The 22,963-nt window shown below is 44.0% G+C and overlaps 2 protein-coding genes across 5 annotated transcripts in view; both read left to right on the forward strand.

The window, feature by feature from the left end:
- Positions 1 to 16,567, forward strand: part of NUTF2 (nuclear transport factor 2) — a 70,428-nt gene extending 53,861 nt beyond the window's left edge. For all 3 annotated transcript variants that reach the window (XM_019535521.1, XM_019535522.1, XM_019535523.1), the window contains 2 exons: positions 959 to 1,057; positions 13,107 to 16,567. In XM_019535521.1, the coding sequence (XP_019391066.1) occupies positions 959 to 1,057; positions 13,107 to 13,220 (213 nt within the window). In that variant the 3' untranslated portion in view covers positions 13,221 to 16,567. The remainder of the gene's footprint in view (positions 1 to 958; positions 1,058 to 13,106) is intronic.
- Positions 16,568 to 17,861: 1,294 nt separating this feature from the next.
- Positions 17,862 to 22,963, forward strand: part of EDC4 (enhancer of mRNA decapping 4) — a 63,894-nt gene continuing 58,792 nt past the window's right edge. For both annotated transcript variants that reach the window (XM_019535524.1, XM_019535526.1), the window contains exon 1: positions 17,862 to 17,996. In XM_019535524.1, coding sequence (XP_019391069.1) covers positions 17,921 to 17,996 — 76 coding nt within the window. In that variant the 5' untranslated portion in view covers positions 17,862 to 17,920. The remainder of the gene's footprint in view (positions 17,997 to 22,963) is intronic.

Genomic DNA, 22,963 nt, shown 5'->3' on the forward strand with positions numbered 1-22,963 from the left:
ATAAAGAATACTTGTACTTGAATATACAAGGAACCTGGGAGAGTGATACTGTTTTAGAAGTTTCTTACAGTAAACATTTCTGTTAAAGAGCTTACATGAACAAGCAAGGCCTAATATTTGTTTGCTTCTGGAAGAGAGAATCCATATTTAGAAGCCTGATCCCATCACTGAATTGTAGAGACTCACGGAGGAATTTTGTGTGTGTTTGTATTTAGTTCAGGTTGATGACTGAGATTGCTTTGCTTTTACAATAGCTCAACAAACCCTGTAAGGCTCTCTGTTGTGCTACTTATAGGCATGATATTTTTCAAAGGATGGCTCTGATATTTTCACTTAAAATATTCCACTTGAAACATGCATTAAATGAATGCAACTGTGTTGATTATTTAATGTTAAATTTTGAATGGAGAAGTATTTAATCAGTTTCATCTTTCACTAAGAACTACCCCTGGTATTTCCTTTTGCAAAAGGGGAAGAAAAAAGGCAGAATGGGTCCCAGGTAGTAGTGGAGCTGGATGGTCAATTTGAGGCAGGAGCCCAGTAAGTGATACTGATCATTTGTGGCTGATTCCTGTCGATTCAGTCTAAAACTATATGGGCTGTACCCACAAAACATTTTTCTAGACCAGGCTCTCAGTTGTAAACCCTGGAATTTGACTGTAGTAAATTAGGATGTGTGCCTAATATAAGGTTCCCTTGCAGAAGGATATGGACCTTATGGGGTGATCATCTGAAAAACTATTCCTTAGACCAGTCTTGAGAAATTCACACACTGAATTGCTGACCAGCAGCATCTCCATATGACACTGAGAACCTAAATATGGCCAGTTCTATGGCCAGAGTAGTTCAATATTTCATGCTGTTGGATTTAACTGACTGACTTTGTGTAATGTAATGAACTGCATGGTGAGAGAACACTTTCCATCTGCTAACCATGTTCTTTTTCTTCTCGTCTTAGAGCCTCCCCTTTCAGAAAATACAGCACAGCATCACAGCACAAGACCACCAGCCTACACCTGACAGCTGCATACTCAGTATGGTAGTGGGGCAACTTAAGGTAAATTTTTCTTTCCATTAAGAGGAATATGTGGTAATGTCTTACTTTTTCCAGGATATTCAATCCTCTCTCTTTGAAGGAATTGGCCTATATTGAAGGCACTTGTTAAGGCCTATGTTTGGACATGCTTCTGGGATAGAAGGCTGGAAGAAAACCATTTGACTTCCAGATAAACAGCCTTGTTAAAATCAGCATCTTGACAGTGGTCCTTTTGGGTCATATAAAGGCAGAGGTTACATGGTATAGCATTTAAATATTATGGTTTTCCTTCACATTGGTGCCATTATTGTCATAAAGATCTTAATTGATACAGTTGCTGCTCAAAGATAACATAGTTTATAATGCTTTTGCAAGATGTAGGTTCAGTTAACTCGATCCTTTGATTTCAGTAGAATTCCTCCATCTGCCTTCAGCCCCAGTCAGTCCATGGGAGTGTAGGGGCAAGTCCTTTTGTACTAAATAAAGGCTGCCCAACTCCCAAGTGGCCAGGGGATGCGTGCCCCACAGGCTGCACCAGTGGGGGCTTGCTCCTCCCCCCACCCCACCACTGTGGTCTCCCTCCCCCATCTTCAGGGGTGGAAGCCAGAAAGGGAGCCAGGAGACTATGGATGCTGATGCAGCCAAAGCAGTGGCGGTGTGGCAAGTAGGCAGGAGTCTGGGGGCTGCAACTTAATCCCTAGTGGCCTACTTGCTGGATAGTTCTGCACTAACTGGTAAATCCTTTAGTAGAGGTTTGCTATTCTGTTTCTCTGTAAATTGCTAAATTAAGGTTTATCAGCCACAGTATAAGAGAGAGTAGGATTGACTGAGATGTAGCTTAAGTCCTGTCTCCAAGGAGGTTGCAGCTGAGTTACTGAAGTCCTAGTGTTTTTCTGGCCAAAATAGATTTACAAAATGGTAACTCCTACCTTGGAGGTCTTTAAGAGGAGGCTTGATATTCACCTAACTGGAGTCATATGAGCTCAAACCTACCACGGGTCATATGAGCTGAGTATTCATTCCTGCCCAGGGCAAGGGGTCGGACTTGATGATCTACTTTAGGTCCCTTCCAACCCTACATCTATGAAACTATGTAACATTAAGCTTGGACCACTAAAGAGACTGCTCCACTTGACACTGCATCAGATTATTTTTGCCCAGAAGAATTCAGTTTGCAGTGAACATTGTTTATGCTGTCACCTGCCCTGCTTTTGAACAACGCTAGCCTTGTCTGGTCCCATACCTTCAAAGTCCTGAAGGCTGTTGGAGGAGACTTGATGGGTTACTAATTTAAAATAAGCCTTAGGATGAGAAATGCATCTAAATTCAGGACTTGCCATTTAATGGGAAATTTTAAAATAGCAGTAAAATTTAGTTGAATGTGCAGAGGCCAAGACCTTTTTGGTTCAGTTTAACTCTAGCTGCAGTGGGGGAACTTAGTCTGGTGGCAGCCAAGTGCCTAGATGAAACCCATGGTGTTGGAGTCCCAGCTGGCATCTTTTCCTCTGTTGGAAGCTGAGCACCTGGGATGCTGGGTCTCTTCCTGCAAGGTTGTGGACCAATTGAAGCTGGCATCACACATACTGAATCTGACATGGGTGGATGGAGGGGGATTTGTGGACCTGATTTGGTCTATGGCTCAGGCTCTGCACCGTTCAACTGGCCCATGCACTGATCCCACACTACATATCTGACCCATGGGGCCAGATGAATTTGACGCTCCTAGCCTAGGTCTCATCTCCCACAATTAAGTTAGTTGCTTTAACTTGTCTAGACTCAAGACAAGCTCGGAAAATGCCATCTCTTAACTTTCACTTGCTTTATGACTATGGAAAAATAATAGATCAGTTCTGTTGCAAATAACTCAGACCACAGCAGGTCAGAATGTTTTTGACACTGGGTCAAAATCTTGGGGTTTAGCTTGTGAGTCAGGTGTTTGCACATCCAATTGTCCTGTTGCACTCCGGTTGAGAATCAGTGGATTAAGTAGTCTGGTATGTAACTGCCCTCTTCAGCATGGGGCAGGGACTTGGATGTGAATGACCATGTAGGAGCTACTGAAGTCAGTTTTATTTGGCTCTCCAGGTCTCAGTGGCTGTACTGTTCTTCCAGCATTCCAGCTGGACCCCTTGTCTGGTTCCAAGTAACAGTGCTGGGAGCAAGCACTATGATACAGTTAACTTAGTGAGAAAATCTGAAGGAAAAGAGGTGGCTGCAGAGATGCAGGAGAAACACAGTTCAGATACCTGGCTGTATCAAATAACTGCTCTGTGGAAAAAATGTTAGATTTCTTTGAACATGTGGGGTGGAGGAAACACTCAACTGGTCATTCTTAGAATCTTGGAGCACGTGGGGCCATTGTCAAGGTGACAGAAAAGCTGTTTGAGTCTAAAGTATTATTTCAGACTGTCAAATTCAGCACATGATGCTGCTTTGGTTAACCCTGCACACAGCACTGGATGCGTCTTCCTGGGCAAGATAGAAATCTGTTTTAACTGGATTACATCCTATAGCAAAGTATGCATTCCATGGAAAATCCTATAGTCATGGTGTGTATATATATCATGGACCCCCTGCCTACGATTTCCTTAAGGAAGCAGGTAGTACAGATTTTGTTTTTGGCTTCTGTGGTAGGAGCATGAAGGTGATATTGTGTATAGTCTATGACTTTATCATATGTAGTGTTTTTGTTGCTTTGTGTACTTCATATATCTCTGAATGTCTTAGCTTGCCAAGTTATACCCAAGTACTAAAGAGACCACAGGGTGGTGTGTGGAGCTGTTTAACAATGTACACTTGAGTACATGGAGCATTTGATGACTAACCACATAATGTAGTGTTGAATCTGATTTCTCCCCTGCTCCCCACCCCCATTACTGTGTAGCAAGTTAAACACTTAAAGTAGGTGTTGGATTTCTACCAAAAAGCCTGTCTGTCTTCGTGTTGGGTACTGAAGTAGGATGCTAACAGGATCCTATTATGGAGTTTAGTACTGTGTTAAAATAGCAGTATCCAGAGTAGCACAAATTAGCAAAGCTAATTTTTAACTCCTGAATAATGTTAAGCTTTTGGGCAGCACTAATTTATAGGTCACGGGCATGATACAGAGGAAGGAAAATATTCTTTGGAGGTAGAAAATGAGGCATAAACTGACTTTCATACAGCAGGTCAAATAGCAGACTTAGAAACAACTTGCTGGTTTTCACTCTGTTCACAAAATTACAATGGCAAATACTTAAAAAGTACCACTTGGGATAAGTGCATACATTTCCAAAGCTGAGCTTTTAAAAGTTGTGATGTTTTATGTAGACAGTTACACTTTAGGGACCTTTTGTATCAGGGGTGGGCAAAATGTTGTTTCTGTCCAGTGACCAGACTCTGTTTCCCAGCAGCCTGCGCTTGCTTTGTAGTGGCTGGTTTCCATAGAGACCCCAGTAGTGGCAGTGCTGAGCATTCCTTCCTCCCTCCCAGATCTAGGGTGTACGGGCAGCGGATTGCAGCCCTGCTTTGCTCCAGACCACACTGTCACCGCTGCAAGATCCCAGCTTCAGTCCTGGAGCAGCTCCCCACCCAGTTGCGCACCCTGCCAGTGCTGCTGAGGCCAGTCTCCATGGAAACCCCGTCCCTGAACTGTCATGGCACTGCTGCTGTCTCCATGGAAACTAGCCACCTGATGCAGGGATGGGTGCTAGGAAATGGAGTCTGCTGCAGGGCCAGTCTGGCTTGCAGGCTGGACTTTGCCTGCCCCTGTTTTATGTGGTCCCAGGATGCATAAAAATTAACAATTAAAAAAAAATTGGATTTTTTTATTTAAATCAGATTTTTTTAATATCATTGTGGGATAGGGATTATAACTTCTAATATTATACTATTTGAGACAATATGTTCATGTAGCCTTTTTAGAAGTTTTATAAATAGGTCCCAACAGGCCATGGACTATATTAAGGGCCTAATCTTATGGGGGTTCCCAGAGGCTCCTCTATAGATTAGTAAAGATTAAAGAAAAACATTCTACCCGGTGGGATTCAGTGCTCAATCTAGAAGTTCCCATTAAACATCTCTGATGCTTAGTTTCAGTTTCTCAAATTGTGGATTTATGTCTCCAGAGATCATAGGCAGACAAGGTTCTTTGGGTAGATGTGATATCTTTTATTAGACCAACTAAATGGTTGGAAAAATTGTTCTTTGTGAGCTTTTGGGCACAAATGCCCTTCTTCAGGCTTAGAGAGTTTGCTGCCTCAAGAGATAACATCCTTGTTAACAACAGTATATAGAAATGAGAGAGAACAGACCTGATTACCCACCTGTCAGCCCTATTGTCTCCCTGCAAATTTGTGTACACACAGTCAAGCCTTTATCTAAAAGTGCAAAGCTTCAAGAATTTAAATGAATAAATGATATCAAATAACAAGAATGCACTTTTTGCAGAAAACTGATTCAATCAAGGGTTCCTGACCAGTTATATAAATTGTGATTTACATAGATTTAATTTAAATCAAATCCACCTTGTGTGGTCCTTTAAAATATCTTCTTGGAGAGAGAAAGTATGTGAAAAGCTGATCTTTGCAACATCCTAACAAAAAAAAGTGGCCACACTTCATGTGGTTTTTTTAATGCGGTTTCCAGATATGTCCAACTGATTTGGGAATACAAATCACAAGTAAAGTCTGTTAGACCTCCTGAAAAATCCCACTCTTCATCCACAGAAAACCTCTCTCCATCTTTTATGATAAATTATACTGACAAAATGCTGAAAGTTAATTATCTACTTTCTCTCCATCTCTTCTGGGTTGTTTCCCCTTAGCCTTACAGTTCTCTGTTGAAAAGTGTTGTATGATTGTCTGGATTCTTACTGACCTGAGCAGATAGTTTCTTAAACCAGCCTTTCAACTTACTTTGGAGCTAACAATAAACTCTCTTCATATAAAATGGTTTATAGTCAGAGTGAGGAAACCAGATTATGTGCAGAATGGTAGTGCATCATGACTACATTTGGAATTAGTGCATGACAGGGGTGTCAAAGATATGGCCCACAGGCCAGGTCTGACCCTTAGAGTCCAATCATCCATTGCTGCCCCTGGATCTGAGTTGACCAACATACTGCTGGACTGGCCTCGTGAGCAGTGTCTGGGATGTGGATCACATGCAGCCCCCACCCCAGCCAGTCCAGAATCCACGCTGCATGTTACCCCATCACACCCCCCACTTGGTCCAGCTCCTGGACTGGCTGGTTACCTTCATGAGGCCTGCAGGGCCAGATGCATTTGACATTCCTGATTTATGGGAAAGGTGATAAACTCAGTATATCTGTCTACCTTTATTTTGTTTCTACCATTTCTTGCTGCTTTTCCATGTTACAAGTGCCTGTGCTGCTGTTGAGCATTTGTTTGTTCAGCCAAGAAGAGGAGACAGTTTTTGAGGCCCATTACTTTGACCTACATTCAGAGACCTCCCTCAGCCAAATCCAGCAATAATAATGGCATCTTGTGTTTTTAGAGCATTTTTTTAGTAATGTTTTTCTTCTCCTATCCTGCTCAGGCAGATGATGACCAAGTTCTAGGCTTCCATCAAACTTTTTTGTTGAAAAATTTTCAAGGTGCCTGGGTATGCACCAACGAAATCTTCAGGCTAGCTCTCCACAACGTTTAACCTCTGTCCTCCCTCCGTTCCTGGTGGTCTTCACTGTCCGTGCTGAGTAAGGAGTGCTCTCTGCTCACTCTTAGACATTGATTGAATTTGTAGCATGCAAGTTGCATGTCTGGGGCTTGTGCATTCTTGAAACGATATGGCAGCTCTGTGATTCTCCAAATGCCTGTGGATGGAGTGTGGGTTTGGAAGTGATTGCTGCAGGACACATTTTGAATAGCTAATTCTGTGTGCGATGTCCCATGATTTTAACAGTTCTGGTTTCAAAAGGGAAAATGCAAGTTGCTTAGGAAACTTGAAAGTTTGTGTGATGCATGGTGAGTACTTTTTTTAAAACTCGCACCAAACGAGATGATTGAAATCTGAAAGAACCTGGGACTTTAACTTTTTGTCTTGAGCCTTTATCTACCCGATTGTCTCTTCCTTTGAAGTAGGAAGGTAATTATGAATCTGCTACCTGACCATAGGCAGAAGGTGATTAGTGAAGAGGGAATTGAATTAATTGTCTCTAGTTAGATAAGAGGAGAAAAGTTATGCTTTGTCTTCACTTGCTGTAGAAGGTCCTGGAAGCTAAACATGAATCACAGTCTTTAAATATAATGCGCTCTGTTATTCCTACCCTTCTGTATGCATCCATCTAGACATAATTCTTGATTCGTGGATCATCTGGCATAAAGGAGGGGTTTGAACTAGGTAGTAGGGAAACTGGGAAGAAAAGAAGAACTTATAGGGAGAACATGGGCTTTGTCTTAACCCAGTTGGGACCTGACTGTTGGTACAGAAATGGACTATATTTTTGGGGGAGGAGATGATTTTAAACTGACTTGGGCTGGGAACATCCCCAAGAGCCAGAGGGGCACCTTAAGCTGAAACAAAAAATCTGTCTGTTGTTTAGGTATACAGGTTTCCCTTGCTTTATGTGGGTTTGGTATGTGTGAATTTGCTCTTATGTGATGACCCTTTTTATACCAAAAATTCGTTATATGCGAGGTAAATTCACTCTTCTGTGATCTGTGTGGTGGAAACCCGCAGTCAGCTGCTTTGTGCAGGACATTGTGGGAGTGACGTGCACCCAAATATAGTCTCCTGTGTGGATCTGTGCTCCTTGCTTGTTGTCCGTGACACATGTTTCTGTAGTTGCCATCCCCATTATGGTAACATTCACCACCACCCTGTGCTTGTGTGCGCTGCCTGCTGTTGGCGAGTACCAGAATTGTCTTGTAGAAGTGGTAGAAATGGGTCTGGGATCAACACAGTTGAGGTCTTGGAATGTATCCCTATTTGTTACATTGTAAAGTGGGTTCCTTTTATGCGAATATGAGTTATGCGCCATTTTCTAGGAATGCACCTACAGCATAAAGTGAGGGAAACCTGTATTTTTATCCTGCATAAAATTGGACAAATATCGTTGCTGAAATAGAAAACATGTTAATTGGAGGTACATTCTAGAAAAGGAAAAGGATGTCAGGGCTAAGCTATACCTACAGGCATGACCAAAGCCCAAAACTGTGAATGTATATGGACAAATGTAAGAAGCGTAAAAATTGTAATGATTAAATCGAAATGTGTACAAAGGAACAGGAGCTTGACATGGTTGGTTGACGTATGGCTAGAACAGTGTGATACTTGGTTACCAGCTGTTTAGGAAGGACGGGTTAGATTGCAGAGATGCCATAGACCAATTGGGGTCTTTTTGGCAGATGTGCCACAAGTTAAGCCCAGACTACGGGGCCAGAGACCCAGGTCCACAGACCCTCCCACAATTGCCTGCTGCAGGCTCGTGCAGGTAGGGTGGGGCTGGCTCCCTGTTGCTGCATGTACTCCTCGGGGAGCAGGGGAGACCTGTGTTCCCCAGATCTGTGCATGTTCGGACTGCCCTCTGGGTTCGGGTTCGCACCCTGCTGCCTTCTCCCGGGATCTGTGCAGCCCAGCGGGTTTGACCTGGCACTACAGGGCACAGTGGGGCCATGCAGGAAAGCTGCCTGCTGCTGTGTGCTCCATACTGCCCTGGTGATGCGTCTCCTGTGCAAGTGGCAGCAGTAAGGGGTACAACCCTTATGCCACCAGCCCTGCTGGTGCTGTGCACACAGGGGATTCACAGGGGCAGCCATCTTTCCCCGCTGTGCCGTGCAGCGCCGGGTTGCACCTACTGGGCTGTGGAGATTCTGGGGGAGGGCAGCAGGGTGAGAGCCCAAGCCCACGGTGGGCAGCCTGCCCCCAGCTCTTGCACAGATGGGGGCATGGATCTCCCCTGCTCCTCAGGAGCTTGCGCAGTGGTGGGGAGCCAACCCTGTTCCCTATATAAGCCACCTGAAGCCCCGTCCTGCTCCCCTCCATGGCCTTGTGGCCGCACATTGTAACCCCAGACGCCAGGTCTTAATGTGTTGCTCAGCTGGGCAGCAGTCCCAGCCTGGCCCAGCTTCCTCCCCCTGTTCCCCCCCACATCCCCCATACACACATACCCATCCACCCTCCTGTGGGAATTTCCTCTGTGTGCATGTACATGCACATGGAGCCCCCTACCTGACTGCCCTCCTCTTGCTCCCCACAACTTCATGCAAGCTGGAATTCTGACAGCCTGCAGAGAGAGCGAATCCACAGGTTTCTCTGGCAAAATGGGAAATCCATGGTTTCCTTTGGCAAAGGGGAAAATTCATCGTTTTCTCCGTTTTTCTGTGGGAAACAGAAAACCTGAACCCCTGATGATCATGTTTAGGTGCTTTTGGTCTTTGGGTGAGAGAGTATAACGTGGTGACAATAGATTAAAAAATTAGTGGGTGGCTTCTACCAACTAAATGGGCAGTCTATATAAAGAAGTGTAAGGGAACAATTTCTCTACATCTTTAAATTTCTCAAAACTGTTAGCTCTGAAGCATAACAGAAGATGTTTTTCATAGTCCAAAATAACAAGTGGCCATCAAGTAAAATTGACTAGGTAAGTAAGAGTAATTAGGTTCAATATTTAAGAGGTAGGAAGAAATAGTCACAAATTAGCATGACGGTATTCTCCTTTGGGAAGGCAGGGGGACTAAATTTTTTTTTTTAAGTTTAAAATTTTTAAAAAACATAATTGTACCTTGATGGCAAAAATGAAGTTAAAATTCATAGATTTAACATGATGATCTATAAGGTCCCTTCCAGCCCCTAACATAAGGTGACTTATGCTATTATTGAGAGGCCCAAAAAACCTAAACAAGAGCAGGAAGGCAAGAGAGAGAGAGACTATGTAGCTGTTAATAGCTATGGTCAGATCTATCAAGAAATGGTAGTCCAATCCAAATTAAATTAATAGAAGTAGAAGCGAATGGTTTATTATCTTCTAGTCACTTATGCCCCTTATTCAAGTGGTTTGCTTCATTCATAGATTTTGTTAATGACCTATGGAAAATGTCAGGTAATATCAGTGGGCAAAAAACTTTTAAGATATTTAAAAATTACTTCTTTCTAAACTAATAGAAATAATCTGATGTCACAAAATGTAAGGTACTGGCCAAAGTTTAGTAGGATTAATGAAGAGATTATATAATTATGACCAACAAGAAAATTTATATTTTATAGCTTAGAAAAGCTTGGATTGATTAAACTGCCATGTTTCAGGGCATTGGCCTCTTCTATGTGACAAGAGGGATGGAAAAATCTCTGTATCCTGGAATGCTGTTTTTGTGTTGACATTTCTAGCATTGTCCTCTGAAACAAACTGGTTACATTGTCAGGATAATGAATGAGGTGTAACATTTACTGTCTAAGCACCCAAGGTCTGGAATAGCCTGCCACCGGAGGTGGTTCAAGCACCTACTTTGAACACCTTCAAGAGAAACCTGGATGTTTTTCTTGCTGGGATTCTATGACCCCAGTTGACTTCCTGCCCCTGGGCCAGGGGGCTGGACTCGATGATCTTTGAGGTCACTTCCAGCCCCGAAGTCTATGAAATCTATGAAACATCTATACCAGTACAGCTGTTGCATGTTCACATTATGCTGATACCATGGAATCTCTATTCAAAACCTGAAAAGCTACTGCTTGGTTGTTTCCAATAAGGTTTCCTTCAGATTGACTTGCTTATTGATTGGAGAGAATAAAATAGAATGTTTGATTTAATCTTGGGTCTCAGGCCAATAGAATTGCTGTCACCAGGCCCTACTGTTGGTTGAGAAGAAAGTATGTTCTCCACATGAAGAGTAGAGCAGTAGTGTTTCCTTCTTTTTTTTTTTCATGGAATCAGAAAAATAGAGCTGGAAGGAATCTCTGGAGGTTATCCCATCCACCCTCCCTGTCTGAGGCAGGATCATCCCTATTCAAACCATTTTATACAAGTCCTTGTTTAACCTATTACTAGTACTACACAGTCCACTCTGCCACACCAGCACAAGACATAGGCTGCTTGCAAACATTAAAAAAAACAAAATGGTGCTTTAAACTTGACACGTTCCCACATCGAACCCCATGCATGTCCAGAAGAGGCAGCACCGCCTTAGTTGGACTTGGCTCACCTGATGTTTGTATAGATTGAGCACTTTAGTAGGGCTTTTTTGGCACTTTTATCTAACAGCTGATTGAATCAGCTTTAGCTATAAGCACCAAAAAGTCCCACTAAAGTGCCAATCTATACATGCACTGTGGAGCCAGGTTGAAGTAATGCCCTGCTGTTTCCAGTAAGCGCTGTTTGGTTGTTTTTTGTAATGTCTGCAAGCAGCCATAGTGCCCAAACCTGCCACAGATAAAGCAGGGGATCACTGGCAGCCAGTGTCCTGCTGCTGTCAGGGTTGTTTAATATGCTTGAGAGATCCAAGGAAGGGGGCCAGGTCCCACCACTGCAGTAGAAGGCTAAAAACCCCTATAATCTATAATAATATGACCATTGTGTAGAATTCCTTCCTGACTCCAGATGTGACAATTGATCTGACCCTGAGCAGGGGGCAGTACCTTCTAGCCAGGAACCCTCTCGGTTTTAGTCCCAGCAGAAGCATTGGCACACCCTAGTCTAAATCCCCAGCTTTGGTTGCAGCCAACACCCAATGCTTCTGAGGAAAGCAAACCCTCCCACCCCCTTCCTGGACATGTGTAGCAAACATGCCATGTGGCAACCAGCAAAGCCCAGAAACATTTTGTAGTTTTTTAAGTGTATTGAAAAGCTTAGAAAGTCTAAAGCAAGCTGCCTTGTGAAGAACACTTGCATGTTTTGGATCTGTTGATCTCTAACCAACAAATGTATAGCTCTTAACTGCATGTTTTTTCTTGCTTGGTTTGTCACTTGTCTCCAGATGAGGTGCCATTCTGCAATCCTTACACTCAGTGGTGCTCAACCTCTGGCCTATGGGCCAGATCTAGCCTGCAGGGCTGTGTCATCTGGCCCAAAGGTCTCCCCACAGGTCGGGAAATCTGGTGGTGGGAGGCTGTAGCATTGTTGTTTGCTGTTTCTCTGCTGCCAAATTTCTGGACCCTTTGGGAGCCCTGTGAGCTGAATGGCATTGTCCTGTACAGGAGCGGTCCTGCTGAACACAGATGTACTTAATTTACAGGGTTTAACCAGGGACCTTGAGATAATGGTGGGAAAACTACTGTGTAGGCTGAGTCTTCCCAAACTATCCAGTTTTATTGATTTGTATAATTTAGCATTTTATACCTGAAATGAGGAATTTTCAGACATTTAGTGTGGTGTATATCCTGCAGAGGTTTCCTTGGATGCTTTTTGTTACCATGCTAAACTGTCATTTGGCAACTTCAATAATTACTGAAATGGAAAAGTAAAATTAAGGTGGTATTTTGTATATTTTATGAGACTTCTACCTGGAAATCAGGCGTTGGTACCACATGACCAGCTAGGTTCCACATAATTCACATTTCAGAAACTGGTACCCCAGCCGTCATCTAGTTAACATGAATAAGCTCTGCTAGTGCTCCTGATTCCTAGAGAAGCTTCATTTCAGATCAGCCTGCCTGACAGCAACTAAAAAGATTTTTAGCTGATTTCAGCTATTTTGATTCTCATGAAACTCCTTCATTCTTAACCATCTGATTGTTTGTTCCTGGACTTCTTCCTTGGGAACAAGAATGAATAGAACTTCAAAAGGCTTGTTTCTGCAAAGACAGGAACAACATCATCTGTAGTGTTAAGAATGCTGCTATAATAATACCAAATCTTCAGTAAACCTCTGACTGTAGGAAGCCCTGTCAAGCACCAGTGACTGTTTAATTTCACTACACAAATCCTGCATCACTGGATTATAAATCTGTGCTGAAAATCTAAGATCTTAACCTCCGGTTTGGTTAAAACTGAATATCTGTTGAGGTGGAAGGTGTATTTTATTAAAGCATGATGTCACCATTGTCATCAACTACTCAGTCTTATTTCCATGTTCTTTTTTAATGTATTTGGCACAGTTACAAGTTGATTAAAATCTTTTTTTCCCCCCTCTCTCCACAGGCTGATGAAGATCCAATCATGGGATTCCACCAGATGTTTCTATTAAAGAACATCAATGATGCCTGGGTTTGCACCAATGACATGTTCAGGCTAGCGTTGCACAACTTTGGCTGAGCTGGCATCCCCAGGCACCAGTGCTTTCTTTCTCCTCTCCTCTTCCTGATATTATTCACACTCACGGAACATTCCAAATATCATACACAAACCTGCAACACCGCAGCGAATGAGTGAGCAAGACTTGTGATCTGCCCTTCTGCTGAGTTTACATTGTCACTAGATGAGTTCCTTGTGCATGATGTTTGGAAGTTAGACTTAGCTGCATTTGACAAGAGAAATTTGTGTTGTACCAGCATGCCTCGGAAAGAATCCATAATGCAAAAGGTTGCTTGTTTATGTACTGACAAGTTGCTTTAGTAACCCAAAGAAATGAAAGGAAATAACAGCAGCCTATACAGCCCAGATATTCATTTGTTCAGATGTTTCAATGCTACATTACACAATAAAACCATGAGATTTTCTTAACAGTTTAAATTGTTTTAATGAGCGCATAACTGTAAATTTTTACAGTCAGTTCTTTGGTTCTCCCGTGTCTGCCTCTCTGGGAAATGTTTACAGATCTAAAACCCTTGTAACCTTTTAGTGCTAACAGAACACTCCGTCCATGTTTTACTGTTGCAGGTTAGGGCAAATATGCCTTTGCCATAGATATAGATATCTTCTCTTCCCTATCCCCCTCAGCGTGGAGGCTTTGGGCTCAAATGTTGATATTCCCCTTTAAAAGATTCGACTTTGAAGTTTTTTCTTTAATGTATTAATCGTTCTACATAAAACAGAAGATAATGCATAATCTTGACAATCCTGGTGACTTGCATTAGTTGATATGTCATAACACTTGCTGTGATGTCAGTCATTGCTGAGCCCTCCTTGCTAAATAGGCCAGCAGTATTTCCCCTGTGTTTAAACACTGGGTAATATAACTTCCAACTTCCTGAATTGTCTGTAGAACCTTGAGGGGGTTTCTGGTTCCTTTTTCAAAATTGCATTTAGCTTCAGTGTCCTGGCTAAATTCCTGTTCTGGTTTAGCTTATCTAAACCTGTCCTGCAGTTTTGAGTTGGGTATGGCATTCTTTGTACTCTGTCCTAAACCAATGCATAGTGTTCTTAATGTTATGCAGCCAGCTGCTACATGTTGCCCCAAGGGTGGCAGCATTTCACTAGTGAAGTGCATTTATCAAGTATGTTTATATTTTCCAAGATAAAAAGTGCCACATAAATAGGACTGGATTCTTCACTTCCTAGCTGAATAGCCTGCTGGTTCCGGATTTCAAGGCTCAGTATGCCCAGTTTGGTCTAATTTTTTTATTTATTTATTTTTTCCCAAAACTGCACAGAACTCAGTGGTTATGGCTTTTAAGAAGTCAAGAAAACTCAGTATGATGTGCTTAGCTGCTCAATTCCTGAATTTCTGGCCACTTAATTTGGTGTCTAAATTGGAGTTGAGCTTTCATGAAAACTGATCTTGGGGCTCTCTAAAATGATATAATAAATGTACTGTCTTTGTTTTTATAGTAGTATTAGCAGTCACTTGCTCTTCTATTACTCACTGTCTGCTTGAAGTTAAATGGAAATAGAATACTGAATTTCCTAATATGCTCCTTTGGCATAGAAATAGTTCACAATGTTAATCCCTCCAAGGAATTACTCCTTAAGAGAAAGATCCATATAAACAAAAGAGCCATTCTTTGTGGTCAGGAGCTAGTGGAAAAGCCTTCTTTATGGTATTAGCCTCCAGAGCCAAATGCTTCCAGTCCACTCTGGAATCTGAGGGAGAAGGACTGACTCTCCAGTCAAACCTGGTCTGCAGAAAGATCTTGTCCACCAAGCCTGGTTGGTCCCTCAGCATCAGCAACCAACTGGATGATTAAGAACATGTGAGTAGATTAAATACCAGGGTTGAGGGATGCCCCTGATGGGTCTTTTAAAAAAAATCTCTCAGTATATGACCTCTTGTTCCTGGCAGGCTCTCTGACCTTCAGAGCTATTAGCTGCCCTTTGAAGCTTCTTGCATAACATTATATTTTTCCCTTTCTCCACATTCTGCTGTTCAGCCCTGGTTCCCTAACCAGAGGAGATATAAGTGCCAATTTTACTTCCTAAGTGAGCCAATGCTGCATAAAATGCTTCTGGGAAACCAATGCATTCCTCGAGCCCTTAGTATGCAGACAAACTTGCTGTCTCTTAGTAACTGCTTCAGCTCAAGGACTTCTTTTAAGAAGAGAAGCCATTTGGTCCAACATTAACTGTTGCATTGATGGGTCATGCACCAGTTTCCATTTCTCATTGCAAATGTTGGACTGAAGACTAGTCACTTTCAAATGTTAAGAAGGCTTTTTAGAGGGATAGGGACAGGTAAAGTTGCTGCCCCTTTTAATTCTCTTAGGTGGGAGAAGGTTGAATTCTTTATACCAGAGATTCTTATTCCAAGCAGCCTGTCTTGTCCTGCCCAAACTGAATGAGATTTGGAACCATCTCATGCTTAGCTGGGCTGGAACATCATGTTGGCCTTAATATTTGCAGTGTTAATAGCCATATTAAAAAGGTGCCTTAAGAAAACTCCTTGAATGTGATTCTTGCAGGCATTGGGCACTCCACCTACTCTCATGTGTTGGCTAGGGGATGGGCAAGGGAAGACCATTTTCTCTGCATCTAAGACAGGAATGACTAGCTTATGTTTGCAATTAACCTCTCATTGTGAATATTACCTTTCAACCCTAGTGTATTTATAGCTTATTTTTCTTGATGGCATTTATGTACTGCAGTTGCAGGCAGTATAGATAAATACCTAGATTTGTCTTGGCTAGGGAAAATGAGTTCTGATCCTAGCCCAAACTGAAGGGGGAGAATTTCTAAGGTAGCCTGCACCATAGACTTGAAATTTCTTCCGTTGTGGAAAATGGCACCCAAGAGGCATTGTGAAAAAGCTGTGCCAAATGTCTGACCACCTGGCCCTGTCTATTAGCTATCATGCCAGAGCTGCTTTTTTGTGAATGCACTGGAAAGCCTTTATGCTTTTTGTCACAAATAGGACGACTACATTACCTCTCTCAAAGCTAATACTTCAAATGTGACCCTCCTTCAGAATACCTCTGGGTCATTATTTCTGTCCACTAGATGTAAAAATAAAATGTTACCAAGAGTTTTGCTTATGTATTACTAAATAAAACTTGGCAGTAGATGTCGGGAGAGAGCTTACACAGTACCATACGGAGGGCATTCTACATACTTAGAGGAAAACATCTTTGTAAAATTGTAGACAATATTCAGCAATAGTTTTGCAGGTAATAAATCAGGTGAACAGTTATGTGGAGTAAAATTATACATTTAATATAAACTATTGTATGATGTTGGCTTGTTCTGATTGTACCTGTGACAAATGTGTTAATAAAGATTTCTTTAACAAATGTTACTTGCTTGAGCCCAAGCCTAGAAAATAGAGGCCAAATTATGGCTGGGACCCAGCACTAAGAAACTAGAGACCTTGAGAACCATTCAGTGGAGCTCTAATGGAACATTCCTATCTTTGGGTACTAACTGAAAGGTAACTAAGCCCAATGACCTTGCCAGCTCACCCTCCTTTCTTCCCAACCACTGTACTAGGAAGGATGCTGTTAAAGTCATGCCATTTCTGTAGCAGGCCAGATTTGTTCTGAGTACCTGAAATTCTTTAGGGAAGATCTTGCATCTCCCCAAGTGCATTAAATGTGGCTTTCTTTCCTGAACTGTAGTTGCAGGGACAGCAGCTGCTGCCTGTGTTTTCAAACTATTGGGTGGGAGAGCTTTCTTCTAATGGAAGACAGCTGTTTTTCACTCCCTGAAGAGCAGCCAGAACCTTCCTGCAATGTTATCTTGACACACAGCTTCAGTACATCCCTTTCTTCCTGCAGTTGGGCCTACCATGGTAAACTGGCGAGAGCTGTCAGTTTCATGCCAAGTGCCATTAATAAGGTGTCTGGCATAACTGAAGGTTAAGTACAAGCAAACTTTTAGCCCAGCCAGAAGCAGCAAGTGAAAGCAAGGCCAGGGTGCTGCATCCTGTATACTCTAGCCCTTGCCTACTACAATCAAAGCTGGGGAGAAAGCAAAGTGGTATCTCTCTGAGATCACAGTATTCCCTGGTACTTTGGTTGGAGGAAGATGGGTTCTGGTTAGGTCTCCAGTGAGCTGAAAGTAGGTTCTGGGAGCAAGCCTCCACCCTTGGCTCTATGATGCGGAGGTCAGACGTACATGGCCTGGGACAGATGCTTCCACGCAGCTGGGAGGTGGCAGCCCATTAGGACAAGGAGGAAAGAGATCAACTGAGACAACAGTACTAAGGTTTCCTCCCCGCCCCAGAGCGGAGGGAGGCTCCCGATGCGGGCCTGGTGTCTCAGGGGAAGAACTGCAAGGAGCGGTGCAGGCCTCCTACAGGAAGGCAGGACGCGGGAGCCGCTCTTTTTTTTGGCAGCGGTTTCCACGGGCTGAGGCGGTCAAGAGCTCCGTCTCAGACGCCTCGAGCTGCCGAGACAGATGCGGCTTTCGCTGCCCGCAGGGCTCGGTCCGCCGGCTCTGCTCCTTCCCGCCGCCAGTCCGGGGCCGCGGGAGGTGCCGGCCCAGAGTGCGCGCAGCAGCCCCGGCCTCGCCTCCAGGCCCCGCCCCCTCACGCGGAACCCGCGGAGCTGGCGCCAGTTTCCGTCGGTGCCGCGGCGTGCGGACCGGAAGCGGAAGTGGGGGTGCGGCCGGGGGTGCGGGGCAGCGGCAGCGGCAGGGCCGGGCCCATGGCCTCCGCCAGCATCGACATCGAGGACGCGACCCAACACCTGCGCGACATCCTCAAGCTGGACCGGCCCGGAGGTGAGGCAGCGGGGCCGGGCCGGGCCCCCGGCTCTGTGTGGGAGCAACGCTGAAGCCCGTCGGCAGGGGCAGGGCGCGGCTGCCGCGGGCCGGGGCCAGGGCTGGGGCCGGCGCTGGGGCGTCCCTGCGCCCCGGAGGACTGCTCGCTCCTCGCGCCCCGCCTGTGGCGGCCCGGCGAGCCGAAGGCTGCTCGACCCCGTGCTGGAGGCGGCAGGAGCCTGCAGAGGTCCCTCCCTGCCGCCCTGGGGGGAGGAGTGAGGCGGAGGGTGGGAAGGGGCTCCCCCGGGTCCAGCAGCTAGAATGTGCTCCCTGGAAGGATGCGGCTCCCTCTGTGAATTGTGGTCCGGCCCGGGTCGGCAGCCTCGACTCCCAGGCCAGTCCCGCAACTAGGTCATGCCCAAAGAGTTGCTGGCTCAGAGCAGCCAACCTGGGCAGCGGTCTGATTCCCTTCGCTGGACCCAGTCATGCAGGGAACACTTGGCATTTTTGACTTATGCTGCCCCATTATTGATGTAGGCAAAATGCAGCCCCCAGGAGGTTCCCTGTTGCCCTCGTTTCAGAGGCTCAGCCCTCCAAGGCCCCTGCCCAGCTTGCAGCATTTCATCCCTGGGTGCCAGCGTGCCAGCACGGGCCTCCATGGGGAACATGTTGTGTGTCCAACCATCCTGCTGCACATGGTAGAAAACCTCCCTGGCTAGGTTTGGTCAATGTGTGTTTACATGACGAGTGATTTACTTTCAATCAAATCAAATTACAGAAGACCCCCTCACAGGCTGCCAGCCTGGATCTCAGAGGACTGTTGGGGGTGAGGAGGGGAGAGACAGGGCAAAAAGCTTTGAAATGCTGAGCTGCAGGTACTGTTTGTTCTCTATACTTCAAGCCTCCTTGGATTTATTAGCTCAGTTTGAAAGTTAAAATAAGTAGTGAAAGAAGAGTGTTAAACCCTTGGTTCATCTTACTCTCAGAAGCTCTCTATCAACTTTCTCTGGCTTTGTAAGTGGCAAGGTCTACCTTGGTTTAATAGTACCTCTGTACTCTGTAGTAGTACTTCTGCACTTTAATAGTACTTCTGACACTTTGCTACTTGACAGGGCCCTTGTGTGACTCACCCAGCTGCCTTAGAAGTTTCTAATTCCATATGCAGTGGGCACATCTACACAAGATAATGCGCAGTGAACTAATTCTACTGCACATTAGCACATCATGGCAAAAACTGTGCTAATGTGCAATAGTATTAGTCTACTGCGTATTAAGCATCATGAAAAGACCATGCACTGGTGCTACTGTGCAGTAGCAAAGGTTACTGCGTATTTAGTTAGTACCTCATATTTCAGGTACTAAGCTTAATGCACAGTAACAATAGCATATTACTGAATATGTAGAGGCACCCAGCGTTGTCCAGGTTGCATGCCATTTATAACACTTCCATTTTGTTGTGTAGTTGTCTCCATTGTAGTTGTTCCTGAACCATGCTCAAGCTTTAGTCTGTCTACCTATTTGGAAACTATTTGTCTTCCTGATCTGGGCCAAGACTCTTCTTATTCCACTACCCTGATGTAAGCATTTGCTATTTAATCTATATACATGGGCAGTAGGAGCCCTGGCAACTTTGCTTTCCTCTTTAGTCTCATGGGCTGAATCTTCACCCCTTTGATGTATGCATGGAGAGCAGGTTACGCTACCTGGTCCGTATACAAAACGTGAGCAGGAAATATGAGAACCGAATTAATATTGGCTAACAGAGAATTTCCTGGTTCTCATTTTTGTCTTCACCTTTGAGAGTTTGCAGGGGAGTTTCTTTTCTTACCAGTCTGATAATGTGATTGGCTTGTTAGCCCAAAGATAGTCTGGAACAGAGCCTTCATTAGAATTAACCCCTTGTATTCTGGAATGGGGAATGTGATGCCCTCTGATTCCCTTTCACTTACCTCTTTATAGGTTGTTTTCTGTGAGGTACAGTAACTGTAAGCAAGTGCTGCTTCAGTAGCTCAGATGTCCCTGGTTCATAATCCCCATTCTGTTTTCAGGCTCTTTACTGGATTGTCTGGATGGGCCACTTAGTCTCTCTGGAATTGTCCCTCTGTTCCCATGATGGATGGTTCACTGTACCCTCTTTAGTCCTGCTTATCTGAAGAAATCTGATCCCTGTCTCAAATCTCTCTTTCTGTTTTCTCCCAAAGCAGGAACAATCATCTGCATTGCCTGCTGAGTGATCCCACTGGTCAATCATGTATTGAGTGAATGTATTTATTTATTTACCCACAAAAGTGTTTTGTAACGCACTGAAACCGTTCTTTGTGGTTAATTTAGGGTGAATTCATCTCAGCTTTTTCTGATTATTTTAAATTTCTTCTTTTTATCTTTAGTTTCTTAAGTAGGCCCAGGGTTATAGTGCCATTTTTTTTAGAATCCCTCTCTCTATTGCAACAAGTTTATAACTGCAGAACTGTCTCTGCCTCTTACACTAAAACCAGGTTGATTCTACTATCACTGTAGTGGCAAGTATCTGCTCCATCAAGGGCCTAGAGAGAGGGGCCTGGATTTTGAAAGGAAAGTATGTTCCAAAGGTTATCTAAAACTGCTTCTCTTGTTTCAGGTGGCCTGGCTGTTTCCTAAAGTAGGAAGAAACTTCTGGTGGGAGCCAAGAAACTGGCTTAGGACTGTGGTTCTTCTGTCTTTCTCATCTCTCTTCCATCCTAATTATTGTTCCTCCTCCCTGGGTCTTATTTTTTCTCTGTGTTCACAGACATCTCTACTTATTTCCATCTTATGTCTGTTTACATCTCTGGCCTGTCTTCTCCAAAACATTTCTACAAGTAGATGCTAGTTGCCTTGCCCTGGAGTTGGCAGATGGCAAACTTCTTCCATCCAAGTAATGGTTTTGTTAGGGAAACCCTGCAGGTGTCAACTGGATGTTAAGAAACTGGTAACAGAGAATACCTTAAAGAAGCAGATTCTGGTTCTAACTCCTAGAAGAGGAAGGGAGGAGGTAATCTTCCCCTTATAATCACCTTAATGTGGTTGCTGGATCCAACTTCATACTGCTTTCTCACACTTGCCTTGTTTTCAAGGAGTAGCTCTAAAAAGGTACATGGCCTCTTAAGATTTGTTTTGAACAGTCTTGTTACCTGCCTGTCTCTGTAATTAGCTTAATGAGCACTAGGTAGCACAGGCTTACAGCACACAAAAACAAGTGGTGTTCCTTGCACTTTCATAGATGTTAGGGGCTGGAAGGGACCTTACAAGATTGCCATGTTCCAAAAGACTGTGATGGGGGATACAGTCTTCAAAAAGCCAGAAGAGACCAACCTAGGATAGAGAGGCAGAATTGGCTTGCAGATTAATAGTAGGAAGTTATGATCAACAGCAGTTCAGGAAGCACTTACTAGTAAGTAACTGATGGATCATGGTTAGTGGGACTCTGCTGGGGCTGACGTTAATGTCTTTGTAAGTGGAGTAAAATGATGGGATCAAGTCACCTATAGTTGATCTTGGAGCTGGAGGTATTGCTTGTGTAGCAGAGTTAAAAGGGAGTTGAAAGACCCCAGGCAAAGCAGAGTAAGATGAAAAGCTGTTGTTTAGGGCAGTGGTCTCCAAACTTTTTTGATCGTGCACCCCTATCAGTAAAAAAAACTTGACCGTGTACCCCCAAGATATGTGTATTTATATTCGTGCACCCCATCAGTAAAAAATTTTTGAGCATGCACCCCCAATATATGTATATTTATATAAATATACATCTAAATAGAAATTCTGATATTTTCTTCCTGCACCCCAGTGGATCGTCTTGCATGCCCCACTTTGGAGACCACTGGTTTAGGGTGAAGAATGTCTCTGAAGGCCTTAACTAGGAAGGTGGATTTGGGGAAGCCAGAAGGGGAAGCACTGCTGCTTCAGAGACACGTAGATACTACTGAAACAAAAGCAGTTCCTAGAGCAGGCTGAGACTTACTTGTATGTGTGGGGGTAAGCCAGTTCTCAGTAAAGGATGTTAGTGCTCTCAAAGATCGTTTCCAGTCCTTAACTCTCTTACTGTTTGGGTTTCACAGATATACCAGTTACAAATGTAAGTCTCCCATGCACAGTGCAGGTATTGCCTTACATGCCCCTTGCAGTAAGAAACCTCTGTCTTCCTAAAATTGTTTTAAGACTGTGCATGTCCTTTATTATGATTGTAGTGTCTCAGAGCTCCTGCAGTCATATGTTGAACTGCACTGTTCTAGGTGGTGTGCAAATGCAGAATGAAAAGAATCCCATGCTTTATAAAGGGACTCCCCTTGCTCTGTCAGTCAAATGCTGCTCCTTCCACAAATTCTGTCTTGATACAGGTTTTTAAAGCAGGTTTCTTTCAGCTCAACCCAGGGGTGCAACAGCTGGTGCCTTTTCTCTGGTATCATGCCCCAGGTGAGAACTGTTAATGTTTTCTCTTGCCCCATTGAACATGATCATGCTAGGAGTCTTTTGGCAGCTGTGTGACCACTGCTGATTACTGTGGGCATGCTATGCTGCAGAAGCCAGCAAGTTAGCTAGGAGACCTTCTGCTTCATATGTGGCCAAATCCCTTTAATTTCTTATTCAAACATTATTTGGCAACAGGCATCAGGCCAACTCCATGTGTCACTGACTTAGTGTAAAGCTCTACATTGTACAAGCCAGCATTACTTTATTACTTGATGGGAAAGTAGAAAGCATCCTACAAGAGGCTGTACTATGACCCAGAGGGTCCTCTGCAGGAAGGAGGAAATGTGGCTGTATCAGACTCTCTTCCTGAAGCCTTTGGAAGGCAAGTATTAGTGCAAAAAACATTGCTGTTCATTTGCCAGAGTGGCTGTCCTTTTTCTTCATGTGGATGCTTGGGCTGATTGCTGCTGCTGCAATGTGTTCAGTTCCCACTAGGGTGGAGTAAGGAACTCAGTGTCAGGTTTCATAGTTTGTAGGGTTGGAAGGGACCTGAGTGATCATCTAGT

This window comes from Crocodylus porosus, unplaced genomic scaffold, assembly GCF_001723895.1.
Source record: "Crocodylus porosus isolate Cpor-Errol unplaced genomic scaffold, CroPor_comp1, whole genome shotgun sequence".
Lineage (NCBI taxonomy): Eukaryota > Metazoa > Chordata > Crocodylia > Crocodylidae > Crocodylus > Crocodylus porosus.